This window comes from Opisthocomus hoazin, chromosome 2 (assembly GCF_030867145.1).
Source record: "Opisthocomus hoazin isolate bOpiHoa1 chromosome 2, bOpiHoa1.hap1, whole genome shotgun sequence".
Lineage (NCBI taxonomy): Eukaryota > Metazoa > Chordata > Aves > Opisthocomiformes > Opisthocomidae > Opisthocomus > Opisthocomus hoazin.
Genome location: NC_134415.1, coordinates 54,875,132 through 54,892,828, shown reverse-complemented (window position 1 = coordinate 54,892,828; position 17,697 = coordinate 54,875,132). Strand labels below are relative to the sequence as shown.

The 17,697-nt window shown below is 47.1% G+C and overlaps 1 protein-coding gene across 1 annotated transcript; it reads left to right on the top strand.

Annotated features, from left to right (window-relative positions):
- Positions 1 to 2,565: 2,565 nt before the first annotated feature.
- LOC104334712 (solute carrier family 22 member 2) lies at positions 2,566 to 16,826 on the top strand. The gene is made up of 11 exons (XM_009940372.2): positions 2,566 to 3,045; positions 5,204 to 5,307; positions 6,380 to 6,534; positions 8,734 to 8,902; positions 10,661 to 10,775; positions 10,866 to 10,972; positions 11,089 to 11,303; positions 14,386 to 14,494; positions 14,866 to 14,978; positions 16,066 to 16,165; positions 16,674 to 16,826. Exons 1-11 carry the CDS (start codon positions 2,635 to 2,637, stop codon positions 16,738 to 16,740), a joined length of 1,665 nt encoding a protein of 554 aa, XP_009938674.2. The 5' UTR covers positions 2,566 to 2,634; the 3' UTR covers positions 16,741 to 16,826.
- The last annotated feature ends 871 nt before the right edge of the window (positions 16,827 to 17,697 follow it).

The following is a 17,697-nucleotide window of genomic DNA, read 5'->3' as shown; positions in this document are numbered from 1 at the left end:
GCCTGGGGCTGCTTATCTGAGCAATATCAATGATATATTTCTAACAGTGGTGAGTGACACCAGTGCCTAGTCTTGGAACTATTGGCCGCTTTTTATCTAGGCACTTGTAGGTAGGCTGACTGAATCTTACCTTGTTCAGAACTGGATGTGTGGCTTGCTTCACCAGACTAATCTTCCAGTAGAATACCCTGCTTAACCACGGAGAGGGAGGTGTTTCGAGAACAACAGGGACCAGATGAGTACCTGCAAATGGCTGGGCCAGGAGCAGAAACGCTGCCAGTCAACAGCACGACTCCCTGGGAAGTGAGCCTCTAAGACACCCACCCACATGGCACAGTGCCACCCAACCCCTGTCTGGACGGTGGAGAGGGGCTGGGAAATCGGAGGGGGGAAAGGTCCAGTCTGCATTTAACATTTTCAGTTTGTGTGGAACTTACACGCATCGTTACCAACTGGTTAAACAAAACCCCTGGGACAGAATGTGATCGTATTTGGATGTGTTTTTAAGATACAGACTAATGCTTTATGTCTCGCTCGCTTCCCAGGCAGGCTTTGATTTCAGTTCCCTTGGGCTCAGCTGGCTGCTTGCGTCCTCCTGCTGAGGGAGGCTGCAGGGGCCGGCTGAGAGCATGGTGGCTGCAGTGCCCTCCTGTGTCCCTATCCCCCTCCCCAGCTCCGCATGGGGCCCCTGCAGCCAGGGAGGTGAGGGTCTGGTCTGGTGTGGGATGGAAGTGGCTGCAGGAGAGTTCTTCTTGCCTTGCTCCAGCTGTGCCCGCCTTCGGAGGGGAGGGGGCTGCATCTAGATGATGCAGGGAGTAATCTGAGCGCTGGTCCATGAAGCAGCTTTCATGGCTGGTTAGGCCACTAACTGAATTGGGCAGTGACACGTGGTGAAGAACTGGTTTGGTTTCTGTCCCGGGGCCAGAGTGGCCTTCTAAGCTGGAGTGTATTGTGAGGAGGTCTTGAATTTTTTTGCCTGGTTGCCTAAACAGTACAAGTCACTTTCCAGACCATTTTTCTACTTTTTCTGTCTTTAAAATGTTACCTTCACTTATGCTTTTCTTTGTCATGAAAGCAGCTGTTGTCAGCAAAAGGTGTTGGGAGTAGCAAGTGTCTGTCTTTAGACAGTGTGAAGTATCATGCGGAAAAGGACCCTGGGGTGCTGGTCGACAGCCGGCTGAACATGAGCCAGCAGTGTGCCAAGGCGGCCAATGGCATCCTGGCTTGTATCAGGAACAGTGTGGCCAGCAGGAGCAGGGAGGTGATCGTGCCCCTGTACTCGGCACTGGTGAGGCCACACCTCGAGTACTGTGTTCAGCTTTGGGCACCTCCCTCCAAGAAGGACAATGAGGTGCTGGAGCGTGTCCAGAGAAGAGCAACGAGGCTGGTGAGGGGTCTGGAGAACAAGTCTTACAAGGAGCGGCTGAGGGAGCTGGGGCTGTTTAGTCTGGAGCAGAGGAGACTGAGGGGGGACCTTCTTGCTCTCTACAACTACCTGAAAGGAGGTTGTAGTGAGGCGGGTGTTGGTCTCTTCTCCCAAGTAACTAGTGATAGGACGAGAGGCAATGACCTCAAGTTGCATCTGGGGAGGTTTAGATTGGATATTAGGAAAAATTTCTTTACTGAAAGAGTGGTCAGGCATTGGAACAGGCTGCCCAGGAAGGTGGTTGAACCACCATCCCTGGAGGTGTTCAAAAAGTGTGTAGATGTGGCACTTTGGGACATGGTTTAGCAGGCCTGGTGGTGATGGGCGGATGGTTGGACTTAATGATCTTAGAGGTCTTTTCTAACCTTAATAATTCTACGATCACTGGAGCGTGATACGACTGGATTTTTGTGTGGGTGCCCCGCAGTGAATTCTACCTAAAGTCTTACAGGTCTTCTACAGTAAGAAATAGATGGTTTGGCCATAAGTATTTTATGTTATGGCTTCCTAAAGCTATACCCAGTGCGTAATTCCTTAGTGAATGCTTTTTATCTTTTGTATCACTGCAAAAATATGGTCAAGTGAAAACTGGTGTTGCCTTATTTAGGTGGGAGCGGTTTTCCTTGGAAATGGAGGAGTGTGGAAAGTGAGGGTGGCTGCAGGGGTGAGACATAGACGATACTGGATTTTGTGGGAAAGCAGTTCCGTTACCATTACGTGGCTCGATGTAGGGACACTTCTGTTCCACTGTGTACTTACCTACTCTTTAGAGAACCCAGCTGATAAGCCTTGTTCAAATGCAGAGCCTGGCAGCTGCTACAGTAAACATTTAATTTGCCTGCATGTTGGTGGAATTTTCTATCTACCCTTGCTCCTTAAAATGCCTCTTCTTTGAAGACCTGGTTTGGCTAACAAAAAAAAAAAACACAACACACTGAAGTGCTGTGGCTCTTAACGGCTCTTCTGGAGAAAAGGAACATGTGCTCTGGTTAGGGATTAAATGCAAATTCTCCCTGGGTGAATTAAGGTCTGATTTCAAATGAAACCTGAAAAAATAAAGCTTGCAACATGTAGTTTAATAATTTATGAAGTTAGTCTTGACTTTTGGTCAAATGTCTTTGTTACTTAAATAGCTTTGCTGCCAACTAAGTATATCAGTGCTGCAGAGAAGAACTAGATGAGGTTTTTGGGGTGGCTTTGATGACAAAATGCTAACCCTAGATGACATTTTGGAGGATGTTGGAGAATTTGACAAGTTCCAGAAGCAAACCTTCTTTGTCCTGTGTTTGCTTTCTGCTGCCTTCACCCCAGTCTACGTGGGTGTCGTCTTCTTCGGGTTCACCCCCGAGCACCGCTGCTTCAGCCCCGGGGTGGCCGAGCTGAGCCAGCGCTGTGGCTGGAGCCTGGAGGAGCAGCTGAATCACACCGTTCCCGAGTGGGGTGGCCATGGGGCTGGTTTTGGTAGCCGCTGCAGGAGGTACGAGGTGGACTGGAACGCGACAGGCGTCAGCTGCACCGACCCCCTCGGCAGCCTCGTGAGCAACCAGAGCAACATCCCCCTTGGTACCTGTCAGGATGGCTGGGTCTACGACTCCCCTCGGACCTCTCTCGTGACTGAGGTAAAAACAAATGTCCTCTCTGTTGCAGACAAGCTGAGGGATGTGGGAGAGGGTTGGCGTAGCCTTGGCTGTGTTAGGAAGATGCCTGCTTACCTGGGAGAGGGATCCTCTCTCAACACGAACTTGCGCCGGGTGCTTTGCAACCCGTCTTCCCTCTGTCCTTGCTATGAAGCATTGCCTTGGCTGCTCAGGAGGCTTATATCTCCAGCTGGGGAGCAAAGCATATTTCAGCAAATAAACTCCTAGCCAGATAAAGTCCTGTTCAGTATGGAACTGCCGTCACATGAGAGGTGTGATTGGCGGCGGTGTGTAAACAGCAGCGTTGTGAACAAAAGCAGCTGGTCCCCAAGCGGGGATGCTGTGCAGACCTCCTGGTCTTCCTGGGATATGCATCCAGACACAAAGGTCTTGGCTTCTTCCCATTTTTAATGAACAAAGTCTTTTAAAGTTGGTTTAAAATGTGATTGAATGGCAAGGGGGGTGGGGGGAAAGGTAATTTCTTCCCACAGTTAAACGGTGTAAGTCAGGAATAAACTGCAGAAAAGCAGTTTTGTGTCTGGGAGGTGTGAATAAACTGAAAATGGTCCTTAAGTGACTTAAAGTACTTTAGGGTTTTAGGTGCTTTAGATTTAAAAATAAGCCAGTATCTGGGATGAGAAACAATTTCGTCACAGAAAGTTCCACCAAATTTTTAGAGATGGCAGAAGTCAGAATTCTTTCCCCCACATAAATTCTGTGCTCCAGCAACTTCAGCATTTATCGTTTTGTAAGTGGTTGGAGCTAGATTTTAGGTGGTGTACTGTAGGTGTACTTCTTTCAACCAAGTATGGATTGTGTGGTATTAAAGTGAGGAAGGTGAGGCACCCCAAGCGGAGGGTGACCCCAGCAGCACAGCGGGCTCATCTCACTGCAAAAGGCTCGAGCAGATGCTGTGGTCCAGATGCCCCCACCACAATCTCTTCAGATTGTGGGAAGGTGAAAACGTGCAGCCTGTGTGGATTCGTGCAGTCATGGTCTCACATCGGTCATCTTCGCTTTTCTTCTGAAGGGGGTGCGAGGCGAGGCCTACGGGCCGCTTCCTTCACGGCATAACCAGGAATGTCACATGCCTCTGCGTGCGTTTTGGCAGTGCATTTTGCTTCTGGATGCGACTTTTTCTGTGAAGGCTCTTGGGCTCTGTTATGCTGTCCCCTGCTCTGGCAGCTAAGCAAGGGAAAGAATAGCACTGAGTGAAGCCTGTTACTTTGCTTGAAGAAAAAATACGCACATGGAAGAATATCTTCATGGGCAGTCCCACAGGGCATCAGGAAGAATGTCTGGCTTTATGTTGATTAAGGATGCATAGCTCTGCATAAACCCAGCTACCAATGGATGGGAAGGGATTCTCAGTCATGTTAGGACAGCTTTTTGAAATAAAAGCTACTGGAGAATAAGTTATGTATTTCTACTTAAGTAGGATAAGAGAACCAAGGCTGGATGGCAAATATATGCGCATACCCATGTGGTATGAACTTGGCCCTGGATACAAAGTACTTGGTGTCCAGACATGTTAGGCTGTGGAACAATTTAGCTGAGCAAAAAGCGAGAGCAGAGAGAAAATGCTGTGGCCTCAGGGGTGATGCAAATACCTCCTCCCACCTTCCTTCAGGGAGCTGGTGCTCCACAGCAAGCGGGATGAGGCAGTCTTCTGCAAGCATCTAGGATGCCCTTGGAGAAGGCATCACCATTAGTCCTGCGGGGTCTGCAGGGTCTATTGTGGCATGCGAGGGTGGGAGGCAACCAGAACTGCTTAGAAATGTTCACCATTAACCACAAAAATAGTTGTCTGAGTAGCCCAGAGTGATCATCAGGCCCATGCTGATTTGATGAACAAGGCCTAACATAAATTAGGGTCCCCGTCTTGACAGGTAATAACTGAATTACGTTCTTTCCAGTAATGAGAGATGAGACATGAGTGGGAAATACCATGAAAATGCTGAAGGGCTTGATCCTGTTTTTAATGTTGGACTCTTAATTAAGTCGATAGAGTTTCTGGGTGCTGATACAATGGTGATTGACCCAGAAAGGAAATGAAATCTTTAACTGAAGCAAAAGAAACTTGTGGATGTGAGCCAGCTCCTCATTTCACTCTTGCTTTGAACTGTGGTTGCTCTTTTAGTTTAACCTGGTGTGTGAGGACTCCTGGAAGCTGGACGTGTTTCAATCTTCTGTGAATGCTGGGTTTCTTATTGGATCCATAAATGTTGGCTACATAGCAGACAGGTATGTGTGGGCCAACAGTAAAACACTCTGACCTCCCTTATCAGTGTTTAGCAGCTAACCTTAGGTAAAAGCAGAGAAATGTTGTGCAACTGATATCATCTCTGCTCTTCTCAAAATCAGGTCAACCACCTGGATGTTCAGTCACAGTCATAGGAGCAAGTACTCCACCTCTTAGGTCGTATCTGGTGGTTTGCACAAGTCTCTCCTACTCTGTGGACCCTGCAGAGCCCTCAAGGATTATTTTAGGACTGTACGCCCCAAACTCCCTCCTGTGCCACACCAGAGCCTGGGGTTGTTAACCAAGGCCAGGAAACGCTGGTTTGGAGCTTGGCAATATCCTGCTTCCTTTGGAGAAACTTTGAAATGGTAGCCGCAGAGATTGCCAGACAGATACAGCAGGAGCGCTGGTTTAGAAATTCCTGTGTTCTGGCATCTTTAGGGCCCCTGTTCAGAGCCAGCAGAGACAGCCACCCTTGTCTAGGTGGCCAGAGTTAAAAAGAAACAAATACCGATGTTTGAAAGCCCCTTTTTCCCCTTGTTCCCCTCCTGCCCAGAGACTGTTAGTACAGCGGGCTCTGAGCTGCTCCGGCTGCAAAATGTAGCCCACTCACAGCAAGACAAATTTTTGGGTCCTTAATATTGGGGTATATAAATCTGTTACCCCAGTGCATGCAGACATATTAGAATCATAATATTAACCCATACTTATTTTTCACTCCGTTATGAAAAACAAATTACTAAGCTTCCTACTGTGAAATTCAGCAATAACAGTCACAGCCCAAATATATGTAAATATGGGGCTATTCCTGCTCTTTAACTTGGGAAATTTTCCTTTTCCTCTGAGAAGCCTGAAAGCCTTTGTAGAATTGCAGAGCAATTGGCACAGTATATTTTCAGGGAATTGAAAAGCAGAGAAGGGATTAATGCGCTAAGAAAAAAAGTCAGTATGCATCTATCCTTTGTAGAGCAAAGTTGGATTTTTTTCCAAAGATGCACAAAGCTCTTGCTACTTTAAAATGCCTGTGCTTTCATGACTAGCGTTTTGCTTTACTTGTATTATCTTCCAATCCAGGTTTGGCCGTAAATTTTGCCTCTTAACTACAATTCTTGCAAACATCGTCTGTGGAATCCTTCTGGTCTTTGTGCCCACCTACCTGTGGATAGTCATCCTCCGCTTCTTGCAAGGGCTGGTCAGCAAGGGCTGCTGGATGGCAGGCTACATCCTGGGTGAGTTCAGACCTTTTTCCCAAGAGTGAGGCTGGCATCAGAAGACGAAGAAAAATAAATATCCTCGATCAAAAGCTATTTAAAAAACACTTCCCATGTATTTCAAAAATCATATCTGCAAGCTGATATCAAGGAGTTTTCTCCCTCTTTGACTTCGCAGGATTTTTTGAAGCACTGTCATTAGGGAGAAGCAACAGTAGCCTTCGAAGCTCAAGCAAGCGGTGGTATATCAGGGCTGTTACCTCAAGACAGGCTTTCCCCTTTGGTGCATCTCCCCTTTGCAGATCTGACCCCCTGGGGTCCCCTGCCTGCCCTCGGGCACCGACTGGGAAAGGCGACAGCCCCGGGCAGACCGCAGCCTCTCCAGCCCAGTTGCAGATAGGGTGATGACAGAGGAGGCCATTAAAGAAGGAAGCAGAGGGTAGGGAAAATTGGAGGCATTTTTATGACACAAAGAGCATTAAAGTGCAAAAAGAGGCTTTACAGCCTAAAAATAACCGAAGAATAGCATGTGCTTGCGGAGAAAAAGACAAGCTGTTGGGTATCTACGCACTTGTCTGAGTGGAGGCCAGCCCGGGGAACTGCAAAGCAATGTGAGGAGGAGCTGGGCTGTGCTGATGCTTCTCCCAGCGCTGATCATGTCCGGCAGCAAGGCACGGCTGCATGGCAGAGGGCTTGGGGCCAGCTCAGGACCACTTTCGGGTGCGTTGTTGAGATGCCTGGGATTTCTCTGACATTTCTGGTGTGGAGTTCAGGTTCTTGTCAAAAAAAAAAAAAAAAAAACAAAAAACCAAAAAACCCAGCACCAAGGAATCATTGAAGTGACAAGTAAGAAATTTAAATGCTGCCCAATAGAGCCTTATCTGCACTAGGATGGCAGGTGCCTCTACCAGATAGCTCCGAGTGATCCAGTTAACTGAGAAGGTGGTACAAATGTACACATCAACACTCTAAACTGTTTAGTGGGAGCATCTTGTTAGTGCAGTTATCCAGATGTTTGATATAAATAAAATAAAAACATCTAGGCCGCAGTTCAGATTGTCTTCTGTCAAGACATGATTATTCCTCCCTGTGCATATTCTGAATGCTTGCTTGGCCTCTTAAGTCTTTTCCTGGCAGAGAGGAAATCTTCATCACCTCTTCTGGGGAACTTTATGCCATTATAGAGCATAAAATCCCTTTCAAAACAATGACTTACCTTATCCCGGTATTTTCCCCTCAACTATACCTTGTTAATTCTGGATTCTCCTTGAAATTCTGTCATGGGAGAGAAGTAACCCAGAATCAGCCTCAAAGCCTATTGAAACTTGTATCCTGTCTATAAGGTGGCCAATATTGAATGCTCAGGAAAGGGTACAAGGACAGAGCAACCTTGTTACTGTGCTCCCTGGGACACTTGTCTACCCTTCAGCTGCTTTTGGCTCAGTCCTGCAGAGCCCGTGGAGATGTCTTTGTGCATCTTTTGGTCAAGCAGTGTTAGCTAATTCATGGCTCCAAAACACAGCATTTCCTTCAGCTGCTAAACAACTGCTTGCTGCTCTTTTTTGAATCGGTTTGCTTTCTTGAAATCACACCGCCAGATGCAAAATTTTGAGTGTGCTTGTGCCTGCCTGCTGGAATAGTTACTTTTAGCTCTGTATTAATAAGACTTTACCGGTGGGGCAACCTTGTGAGGCGCAGTTGCAGAGTGCAGGTGTCTCGTGAAGCCAGCCATGCTGACTGGGAAGCTGCAGACTGTGGTAGAAAAACATTTCTTGTACACTTGGAGTGAGATGCAGGCTGAAAAGGTGCACTTACTTAGAAAACAAAGTATTCCCCTTTGTTATTGGGTTGGAGACATTATGTAGGCTGGCATTAGGTTTTACAACAAAATTCATCTGTCTACTTTGAGGAATGTTTGATTTACTCGGAGACTGCCACGACAGAAGAAGGTACTGGAAGCCTTAGGCCAGCCTAAGAGCAGGAGCAGTGTTTTCTCCTCTGCTGAGAGTTTGGGTGACAGAAAAGCAAACCTTCCTCTGCAAACACCAGGGGATTTTTGTTTGGAGGCGTTATGCTAGGAAGCCCAGGGTTACCAAGATGGTTTCTTCAGGGTGCTAAGGCTGCATTTGTCTTCCAGCGTCCCCGCAGAGCAGGTTACCACTGTGCTGAAAAGTCGTGGCCGAGCTGTCACTCACCTGTGTCTGTGTGTGTTTGCAGTGACGGAAGTTGTCGGTCCGAAGTACCGGAGGACGGTGGGCATCCTCTACCAGATGGCCTTCTCCGTTGGGCTCCTGGTCTTTGATGCCGTTGCTTACGCCATCTCTCACTGGCGGTGGCTGCAGCTCACCGTCACCCTGCCAAGCTGCTTCCTCCTGCTCTACTACTGGTAAATGGGCTTTCATTGTACCTCTGCCCATGACCCAAAACCCACCTTCTGCCTCCCAAGGCTTGATACTGAGGGAGATGTTACATTGCTTTTCGGTTGTGTGCTCCTCTTAATGCAAAGAGGAGGTACACAGCAATAAGGAGAGGGAAACAGGACCCCTCACCAACTGAGACTTTATTGCGTCTTAGCCTGTGTGCCACACTTGCCTTGTGTGTAAAAGAAAGACCTCTTTGAAAAACACTGGGGGAGACTGGTTTAATATCATATATTATCTTCCTCTAGCATTTCATAAAGGAAAAGAAATGCCTTAACATAACTTAGTGGATCCTACACTGATGAGATTGCTCTTGAGAGACTGTTCAATGCTAACGTAACAGGTTGGTTGTGTGTTCTTGTAAGGAAAAATGTTGTAGCTTTTTGTGGTCCAACCAAAAGAAGACATGTGGGTTCACCTTTATTTTGGATTCTCTCCTCTCTTTTTGATTGATACTTTTCAGTTTGAGTGCTTTGATTTGAGAAACTGTCTGGGTGGGTCGAGAGGTTAAGAACAGTAGAAAGAGATTAATTGTCTTCCTTTTTCTATATTTGTGAATTGGTAAGCCAGTTCTAGCTTGTTTAGTTCTTCTTATCCTGTGATGGGACAACTGGAAAATGACTCCCGAAGAGGAGCCGGTTTGTGGTGAACAGGCTAGTTATCGAACATATATACATGATACATGTCCCTTTTCCGAGTTAAGTAAAGGTGGCCCGTCCACCTGGTGTCAAATCCGGTAAATTTGTCACAATTTGGTATGTGACGCGTCATGATTTCGAGTTCCCAATAGAGTCCCCCTACGTACCACGGAGACTGGAGGTGGAGTTGGGTGGGGGTGTTTCCCACTGTATCATCACTTCGCTTTTTCTCTTTTATTGGTATTTGCGGGGGGGGTACAACATTGGGGACAGCAGCGAAAGAGTCAAACAATCAAACCGTACAATCCCGAGTTCGCAATCCCGAGTTCGCAAACTCCAACCCACTCAATTCCATTCCGTTCCCTCTTTCACCGACAGTCAGTGGCACCAATGGCCACAGTGGCACCAATGGCCACAAGATCTCGCTTGGCTACCGATACATAGATGACCCACACGGTCAGCCCTTTTTGTCACAATCAGTTTGAGTTTGAGGATATAGTCATACCAAATAAAACCACCCTCTAGCAAAATTTGGTTGCACCCAACTAACCACTCGTGGGCAGAGGCTCTAGGCAACGAACACGGTCGATGCCGGGATTTTGTTTCACCGGTTTTAATTACTATCGATCGGTTGGTGAGGCCGTTCGATAGGGAGGAAGTAACCATAACTCCCGCTGGGGCAGAGGTCAACTCGGTTACCCAGGAGGGCATCCAGCGGGACCACGAGGAGGTGTGACATCTGCGGCTCAGCCCAGCTAGTAACTATGATCCCGTCTTAAGAGAGTCATAAATAAAATGATAGCACTACACTCACTCAAAGCCCTTCCCTTACTTATTTTTAGTAAACTCATCTCTGACTAAAACCACTACCACAACTGCTCCTCTTCCCATTTCAGCAACAGGATGTACTATTTTTCCTGAGGGGGTGAGGGGTGAACACACAAAAAAACAAAACAGAAAAAAAAAACAACAAACAAAAAACTCAGCTGCCTCTATTCAACCAAGGCCCTCTCTCCAGTCGCCATACATGGGAGCACTATGTGAGCTTTATGTTTTGATATACAATAGCATCCACTTGCATTGCAGGTGCGTCCCAGAGTCTCCCAGGTGGCTGATCTCTCAAGGAAAAAAAGACAAAGCTATGAAAATTGTCAGTGATATAGCTAAAAAAAATCGGAAAGAGATGCCTTCCTGTTTTGAGGTGAGCTCAGGGTTTGCTTAATCATGATAGTCCCTTCCATCAGTTCCTCCCAGTGGAAACTTACTGTACTTTGTTCTGGCTCTTCTGCAGGATATTAAACTTGAAGAGGAAGCTGACAGAAAGCAGAGTCCTTCACTCATCGACCTTGTCAGGACACCACAGATGAGAAAAAACACACTCGTTTTGATGTACAACTGGTAAGGAGGTAGCATTGGAAAGATGATTTTGAAGCTCTGATTATGAAGACTCCAGCAGGACACGGACCTCAGTCCTCCAGCTGACTAACAAAGCCAGTGTGCTCTTCTCTGCCTAGGTTCACGAGCGCTGTCCTCTACCAGGGGCTCATCATGCACATGGGAGTAGCCGGTGGAAACATGTATCTGGATTTCCTCTATTCTGCACTTGTCGAGTTCCCGGCTGCCTTCATCATCATTGTAACCATTGACCGTGTTGGGCGGCGCTACCCCTGGGCTGCAGCAAACCTGGTAGCTGGGGCTGCCTGCCTTGTCACAGCCCTGATCCCAGAGGGTAAGTTTCCTGGGTGAGGCCCTGTGGTGGCTTCACACCCTGGCATTGCCCCCTTGGTACAGCACCCACCTCTCCCTGCTTTTCCCTGAGGTCCAGCCCCAAAGGTCCACACACCCAGTCACGCCATTGGGTGCTGCCTTCCTGACGTTTAGCAGCGCTCCTCATGCGGCAGGAGTGAAATGAGGAGGATTTGTGGTAATGACCATGATAAATATCAAACACCTGGGTCCCCCACACCTGGGAAGTTCCCGTGCCACAGGTCATGTGGTGCTAACTGTTCCCATTCCCTCATTCACACAGGTTAAACAAGGTCCCTTAAAAACATCCAGTGAAGTGGGATCAGAGGTCCCCCTAAAATAACATAGAATCATAGGTTGGAAAAGAGCTCTAAGATCATCAAGTCCAACTGTCAACCCAACACCACCACGCCTGCTAAACCATATCCCGAAGTGCCACATCTACACATTTTTTTGAACATTTCCAGGAATGGTAATCCAACCACCTTCCTGGGCAGCCTGTTCCAATGCCTGACCACTCTTTCAGTAAAGAAATTTTTCCTAATATCCAGTCTAAACCTCCCCTGACGCAACTTGAGGCCATTGCCTCTTGTCCTATTGCTAGTTACTTGGGAGAAGAGACTAGCACCTGCCTCACTACAACCTCCTTTCAGGTAGTTGTAGAGAGCAAGAAGGTCCCCCCTCAGCCTTCTCTGCTCTAGACTAAACAGCCCCAGCTCCCTCAGCCGCTCCTTGTAAGACTTGTTCTCTAGACCCCTCACCAGCCTCGTTGCTCTTCTCTGGACACGCTCCAGCACCTCAATGTCTTTCTTGTAGTGAGGGGCCCAAAACTGAACACAGTACTCCAGGTGCGGCCTCACCAGTGCTGAGTACAGGGGCACGATCACCTCCCTGCTGCTGCTGGCCACACTATTCCTGATACAAGCCAGGATGCCATTGACCTTCTTTGCCACCTGGGCACACTGCTGGCTCATATTCAGCCGGCTGTCGACCGACACCCCAAGGTCCTTTTCCGCCAGGCAGCTTTCCAGCTACTCCTCCCCAAGCCTGTAGGCTTGTTGTGACCCAAGTGCAGGACCCGGCATTTGGCCTTGCTGAAACTTATCCAGTTGGCCTCGGCCCATCGATCCAGTCTGTCCAGATCCTTCTGCAGAGTCTTCCTACCCTCAAGCAGATCGACACGCCCGCCCAGCTTGGTGTCATCTGCAAACTTACTGAGGGAGCACTCAATCCCCTCATCCAGATTGTTGATGAAGATATTAAACAAGACCAGACCCAAAACTGAGCCCTGGGGAACACCACTCATGACCGGTCACCACATAGATTTAGCTCCATTCACCACCACTCTCTGCACTCTGCCATTCAGCCATTTCTTTATCCAGCTGAGAGTACATGCATCGAAACCATGGGCAGCTAGTTTCTCCAGGAGGATGCTGTGGGGAACAGTGTCAAAGGCCTTACTGAAGTCCAGGTAGATGATATCCACAGCCTTTCCCTCATCCACTAGGTGGATCACCTGCTCATAGAAGGAGATCAGGTTGGTCAAGAAGGACCTGCCTTTCATGAACCCATGCTGGCTGGGCCTGATCCCCTGGTTGTCCTTCACATGCCCAGTGAGCGCACTCAGGATGAATCGCTCCATAATCTTGCCTAGCACCGAGGTCAGGCTGACAGGCCTGTAGTTCCCAGGATCCTCCTTCTGGCCCTTTCTTGTAGATGGTTGTTGCACTGGCGATCCTCCCGTCATCTGGGACCTCCCCGTTAGCCAGGACTGCTGATAGATGATGCAGAGTGGCTTGGCCAGCTCCTCTGCCAGTTCCCTCAGCACTCTTGGGTGGATCCCATCTGGTCCCATAGACTTGTAAGCATCTAGGTGGCACAGCAGGTCCTTAACTGCTTCCTCCTGGACTATGGGAGGTTTGTTCTGCTCTCCTTCCCTATCTTCCCTCACTGGGGGCTGACTATCCTGGGAATAACCAGTCTGACTATTAAAGACTGAGGCAAAGAAGGCATTAAGTACCTCAGCCTTTTCCTCATCCTTGTTGGCAACAGTCTCCCCCACATCCAATAAGGGATGGAGATTCTGCTTGGCCCTCTTTTTGTTGTTGATGTATTTGTAAAAACATTTTTGTTGTCCCTTAAAGTAGTGGCCAGCCTGAGTTCTAGCTGGGCTTTTGCCTTTCTAATTTCCTCTCTGCATGACCTAGAGAGACCCCTGTACTCCTCTTGAGTCGCCTGCCCTTTCTTCCACAGGTGGTAGACCCTCCTTTTTTTCCTGAGTCCCAGCAAGAACTCCCTGTTCAGCCAGGCTGGTCGTCTTCCCTGATGGTTTGTCTTGCAGCACATGGGGACAGCCTGCTCCTGTGCCTGTAAGACTTCCTCCTTGAAGACTGTGCAGCCTTCCTGGACCCTTTTGCCCTTCAGGACTCTCTCCCAGGGGACCCTCTCAACCAGCATCCTGAACAGGCCAAAGTCTGCCCTCCAAAAGTCCATGGTGGTGGTTTTGCTGGCCCCCCTCTTAACTTCACCACAAACTGAGAACTCTATCATTTCATGATTGCTAAGCCCAAGACGGCCTCTGACCACCACATTTCCCATGAGTCCTTCTCTGTTAGTAAACAGCAGGTCTAGCAAGGCACCTGGCCTTGTAGGCTCACTTACCAGCTGCGTCAGGAAGTTATCTTCCACACACTCCAGGAACCTCCTAGACTGTTTTCTCTCTGCTGTGTTGTATTTCCAGCAGATGTCTGGGAAGTTAAAGTCCCCCACGAGAACAGGGGCTAGCAATTGCGAGCTTCTTATAGAAAAATTCATCTGCCTCTTCATCCTGGTTGGGTGGTCTATAACAGACCCCCAGCAGCATGTCTGCCTTGTTGGCTTTCCCCCTCATCTTTACCTATAAGCATTCGACCTTGTCATCACAGTCATCGAGATCTATGCTATTGAAGCAGTCCCTAACGTACAGAGCCATGATGTATGGTTATGCTAGAAACACCGGTGTATTAACTGACACCTTCCAAATCACTGGGATACTTTTAAAAGTGTTGAATTCATTTTCTCTGCAGACATACACTGGCTAAAGCTGACTGCTGCTTGCATTGGGAGATTGGGAATCACAATATCTTTTGAAATGGTTTGCTTTGTAAACACTGAACTGTATCCAACATACATCAGGTAGGTGCATTCTTCTTGCTGTTGGCCATTTGGCCTGGAAACAAATAGTTGAGGCTGATGAGTATGTTACATTTTATGCTAAATTAAGTTATCCTCAAATGCTTCAGAATTACACAAGTACAGCTAAACATAAAGTAGGTGCAGCACAATTAAAATGCTTTCAAAAGGTAGCTTAATAAAGAAAACAAATGTATTTTAACGCAGGTGAAAACTCATGTGACTGAAATAAAGGGAAACATCCAGGGTGGACGAGGGATCTGAAGTCCCATGCAGTGCTTGGATTTGTCCTAGGGCAAGGGTCAGAGTTGTGATCCGTCCCCTTCCATCTGCAGTACTCTGACACTAACACGATCCCTTTGCTGTTGAACCAGGAACCTTGGGGTGATGGTCTGCTCCTCCTTGTGTGATATTGGTGGAGTCGTTGTCCCATTCATTGTCTACAGACTGGTGGAAATCTGGCATGATCTGCCGCTGATAGTCTTCAGTAAGTGCCGCCTTACCTTCTTGTTGGCTGCTTTTGGGGTGCAGCAGCGAGTCCCACGTTTCAAAGGGAGGGAAAAGCAGCTGAGGCAGTTGCTCCAAATTCAGCAGAAGCCCCTTCCTGTCTACAAAAGCCATAGCCTTCTGTTTATAACAACCTGGAGCTTCTTTATTCATTCATGTCTCCTTTGCCCTTACTGTTCCTTGCATTTGAAAGGAAGCTAGAGGTGAATACACACTTGACAGCAGGCAAAGAACGGAGAAACGTTCTAACTTTCTGATGAGATTAATATTTTGATGAATTCAAATCTGAGGAGTTACTGCAATTCTGTGAGGTGTATTGTCTCGGTCTAAGAGCCAAAGCCTAGAATTTAGCGTAATTGCCTATTTAATGGAGTACAAGCATGGCTGTTACACTTCAGCTCTTCCAACAGTCTGTTAACTGGCTTTTCTCCAGCTATTTGGAAAGACGTTAGTAAATAAAAAGCGAGATGACTGTTTGCAGACTAATGACCTGAACCGTCAGGTCAGGGTCTGCAAAACTTTTGTGAATCTTTAGGTCAGCACAGTATTTATAGAAAAATGTCTTGAATGGCAATATGCAGTTTTTAACAGACAGCTTGTTTAGGAGGGTGCTTGGTTGATTTAAAGTATAGACACCAAACATGTACAAAGTGAGTAAAAGAAATAATCAATGGAGAAGTTAATCACATTGTGTAGGAGATAATACATTGTAAGTGTATCTTCTAAATCTTGTTATGTAAGTAGCAGAAAAATGGAATCTGTTTCCTGGCATACACTTAGAGTAGTAAGGGTTCTTTCCTCTTTACAGTTGTCTGTCTGGGTTGAGATGCCCTAGTTCAGTGCATAAATCACAACTGAACTTTGCTCATTGCTGTCTCCACATGGCTGCCATGTCCTTCAGAGGTGGCATGCCGAGTTTGCATGTAGAGCCTTGAAGTGTGCATCTTGTATGAAGAACAAATTAAAATGCCGTTTACGAGTCCTCGGTGCCAGGCCGTAGAAAGTAGTGTTTATGCTAGAAATTGGTATATGCTTACAAGCTCTTTGTGCATCTCTTCGATTTGAAGCTGTTCTTGGTTTGATTGCGGGTGGATTGGTGTTTCTTCTACCTGAAACTAAAGGAAGAGTCTTGCCTGAGACTGTTGAAGATGTTGAAAACTTTCATAGGTGAGTCAGGATGATGAGCGCTTAGCAGCTTTCACTTGAAATTGTGCAAAGTCCCTGCCCAGAGCTCCCAGAGAAAGCCCAGGTGTTACATGGCTACCTCCTATACTTCCAAAAAGGTACTAGTTAATTCCCAGACTCTAGCTGGAGAGATTTTGTTTTTAGCACTTGTGTATCTAGGCATCTGAAAACAAGCAGCATAGACCTTTACTGGCCAATGAATAGCTGCAATAGTCTCTCAAACCTGCTGCAATACCGTTATAAATGCTATTTGTGCTTAAAAACCCTAACTGATCTTCTGCAACAGAAAAAGGATGTTCTTGATAGCAGCTACTCATGCAGTGAGTGAAGCACCAATATCTACTGAGGAGCTAGAGCAAATCTAGGGGATTTGAGGAATAGCTGCTCATTTTCTCTGCAGAAGAGGCAGGGCAAGTGAAGAACTTGAAGTTAGGTGCTTACTGAACACCTTCACTCCTGGTTTGTTGCTCATGTCTTGTTATTCTTGCAGGCAAAGTGCTCCAAAGGCCAAAAAGATCTATCTCCACGTCCAAACATCAGACGTACCACATGACTGAAGAAGGTGTAATTTTTTCTGGGCAGCCTGCTTTAAGGCACTAGCATGGAAAAGCAAATTGGAATAAATACTGTCTCCTGTACTGTCTCCTATTTTGTCTGCCAGTTCTTTATTTGCCATGTTCAGGGGTTTCTGATGGCATTGTCCCTGTTACAGTATAGCTGTTTCTCTCTCTGGACACCATAATATAAATATGTTTCAGAGCCAGAAACTTCTAATACCAGCTGTGTGGACATCAACATGGGGGCAAATCTTAACTTGGGGATGGTGGGGTCCATCCCAACAAAACTTTATAAGCCTCGGTGAAGTCTGACTTTGTTGTTTTGTCTTATGAAGGGGCAGCATAATATAACAGAGGTTTACTTCTGTTGTGAGACAGAGATGACCACAAATCTCATACTGTCTTCTTAAGACTAGCTACGATTTGCACAGATTTTTTTTTCTTTGCTAGCCCTTGTGTGTTCTGATGTTCATGTGAGCCTGTGTGCTTGTACAGTAGCGTTTGTCAGGGATTTTGTTGGCTATCCTCAAACTCACAAAGATGGCCATGCTGAAACTCCAGAGTATGAAAAGGGGTACATAGAAGAAAGACACATAGTCCTCCATAAAGCAATAGCCTTGCTCACATTTTAATGCGTAACCACTAAACGTGCTTGTCTTCATATCATCTTCATAGTGGATAATCTATACTTTTTTTTGATACGAAACTATTTTCCTACGTCTCTATAGAATTATAAATGTGTGCACGCATAGACATGCAGAATTTTATTAAAAATGTTATGTTGAGACTCCAGTCGGGGCGGGGGGGAGGTGTTGGCAAAAGCATTACAACTGCCAGGGGACTGAGAGCCCTGGAGCCACTGGAGGCTTAGGAGAGGGCTGGGGCCAGGACAGAGCTGTGTCTCTATGTGTCTGGAGGGGACAGCCCTACAGGGGCACCCCTTTAGAGTCGGCTGGG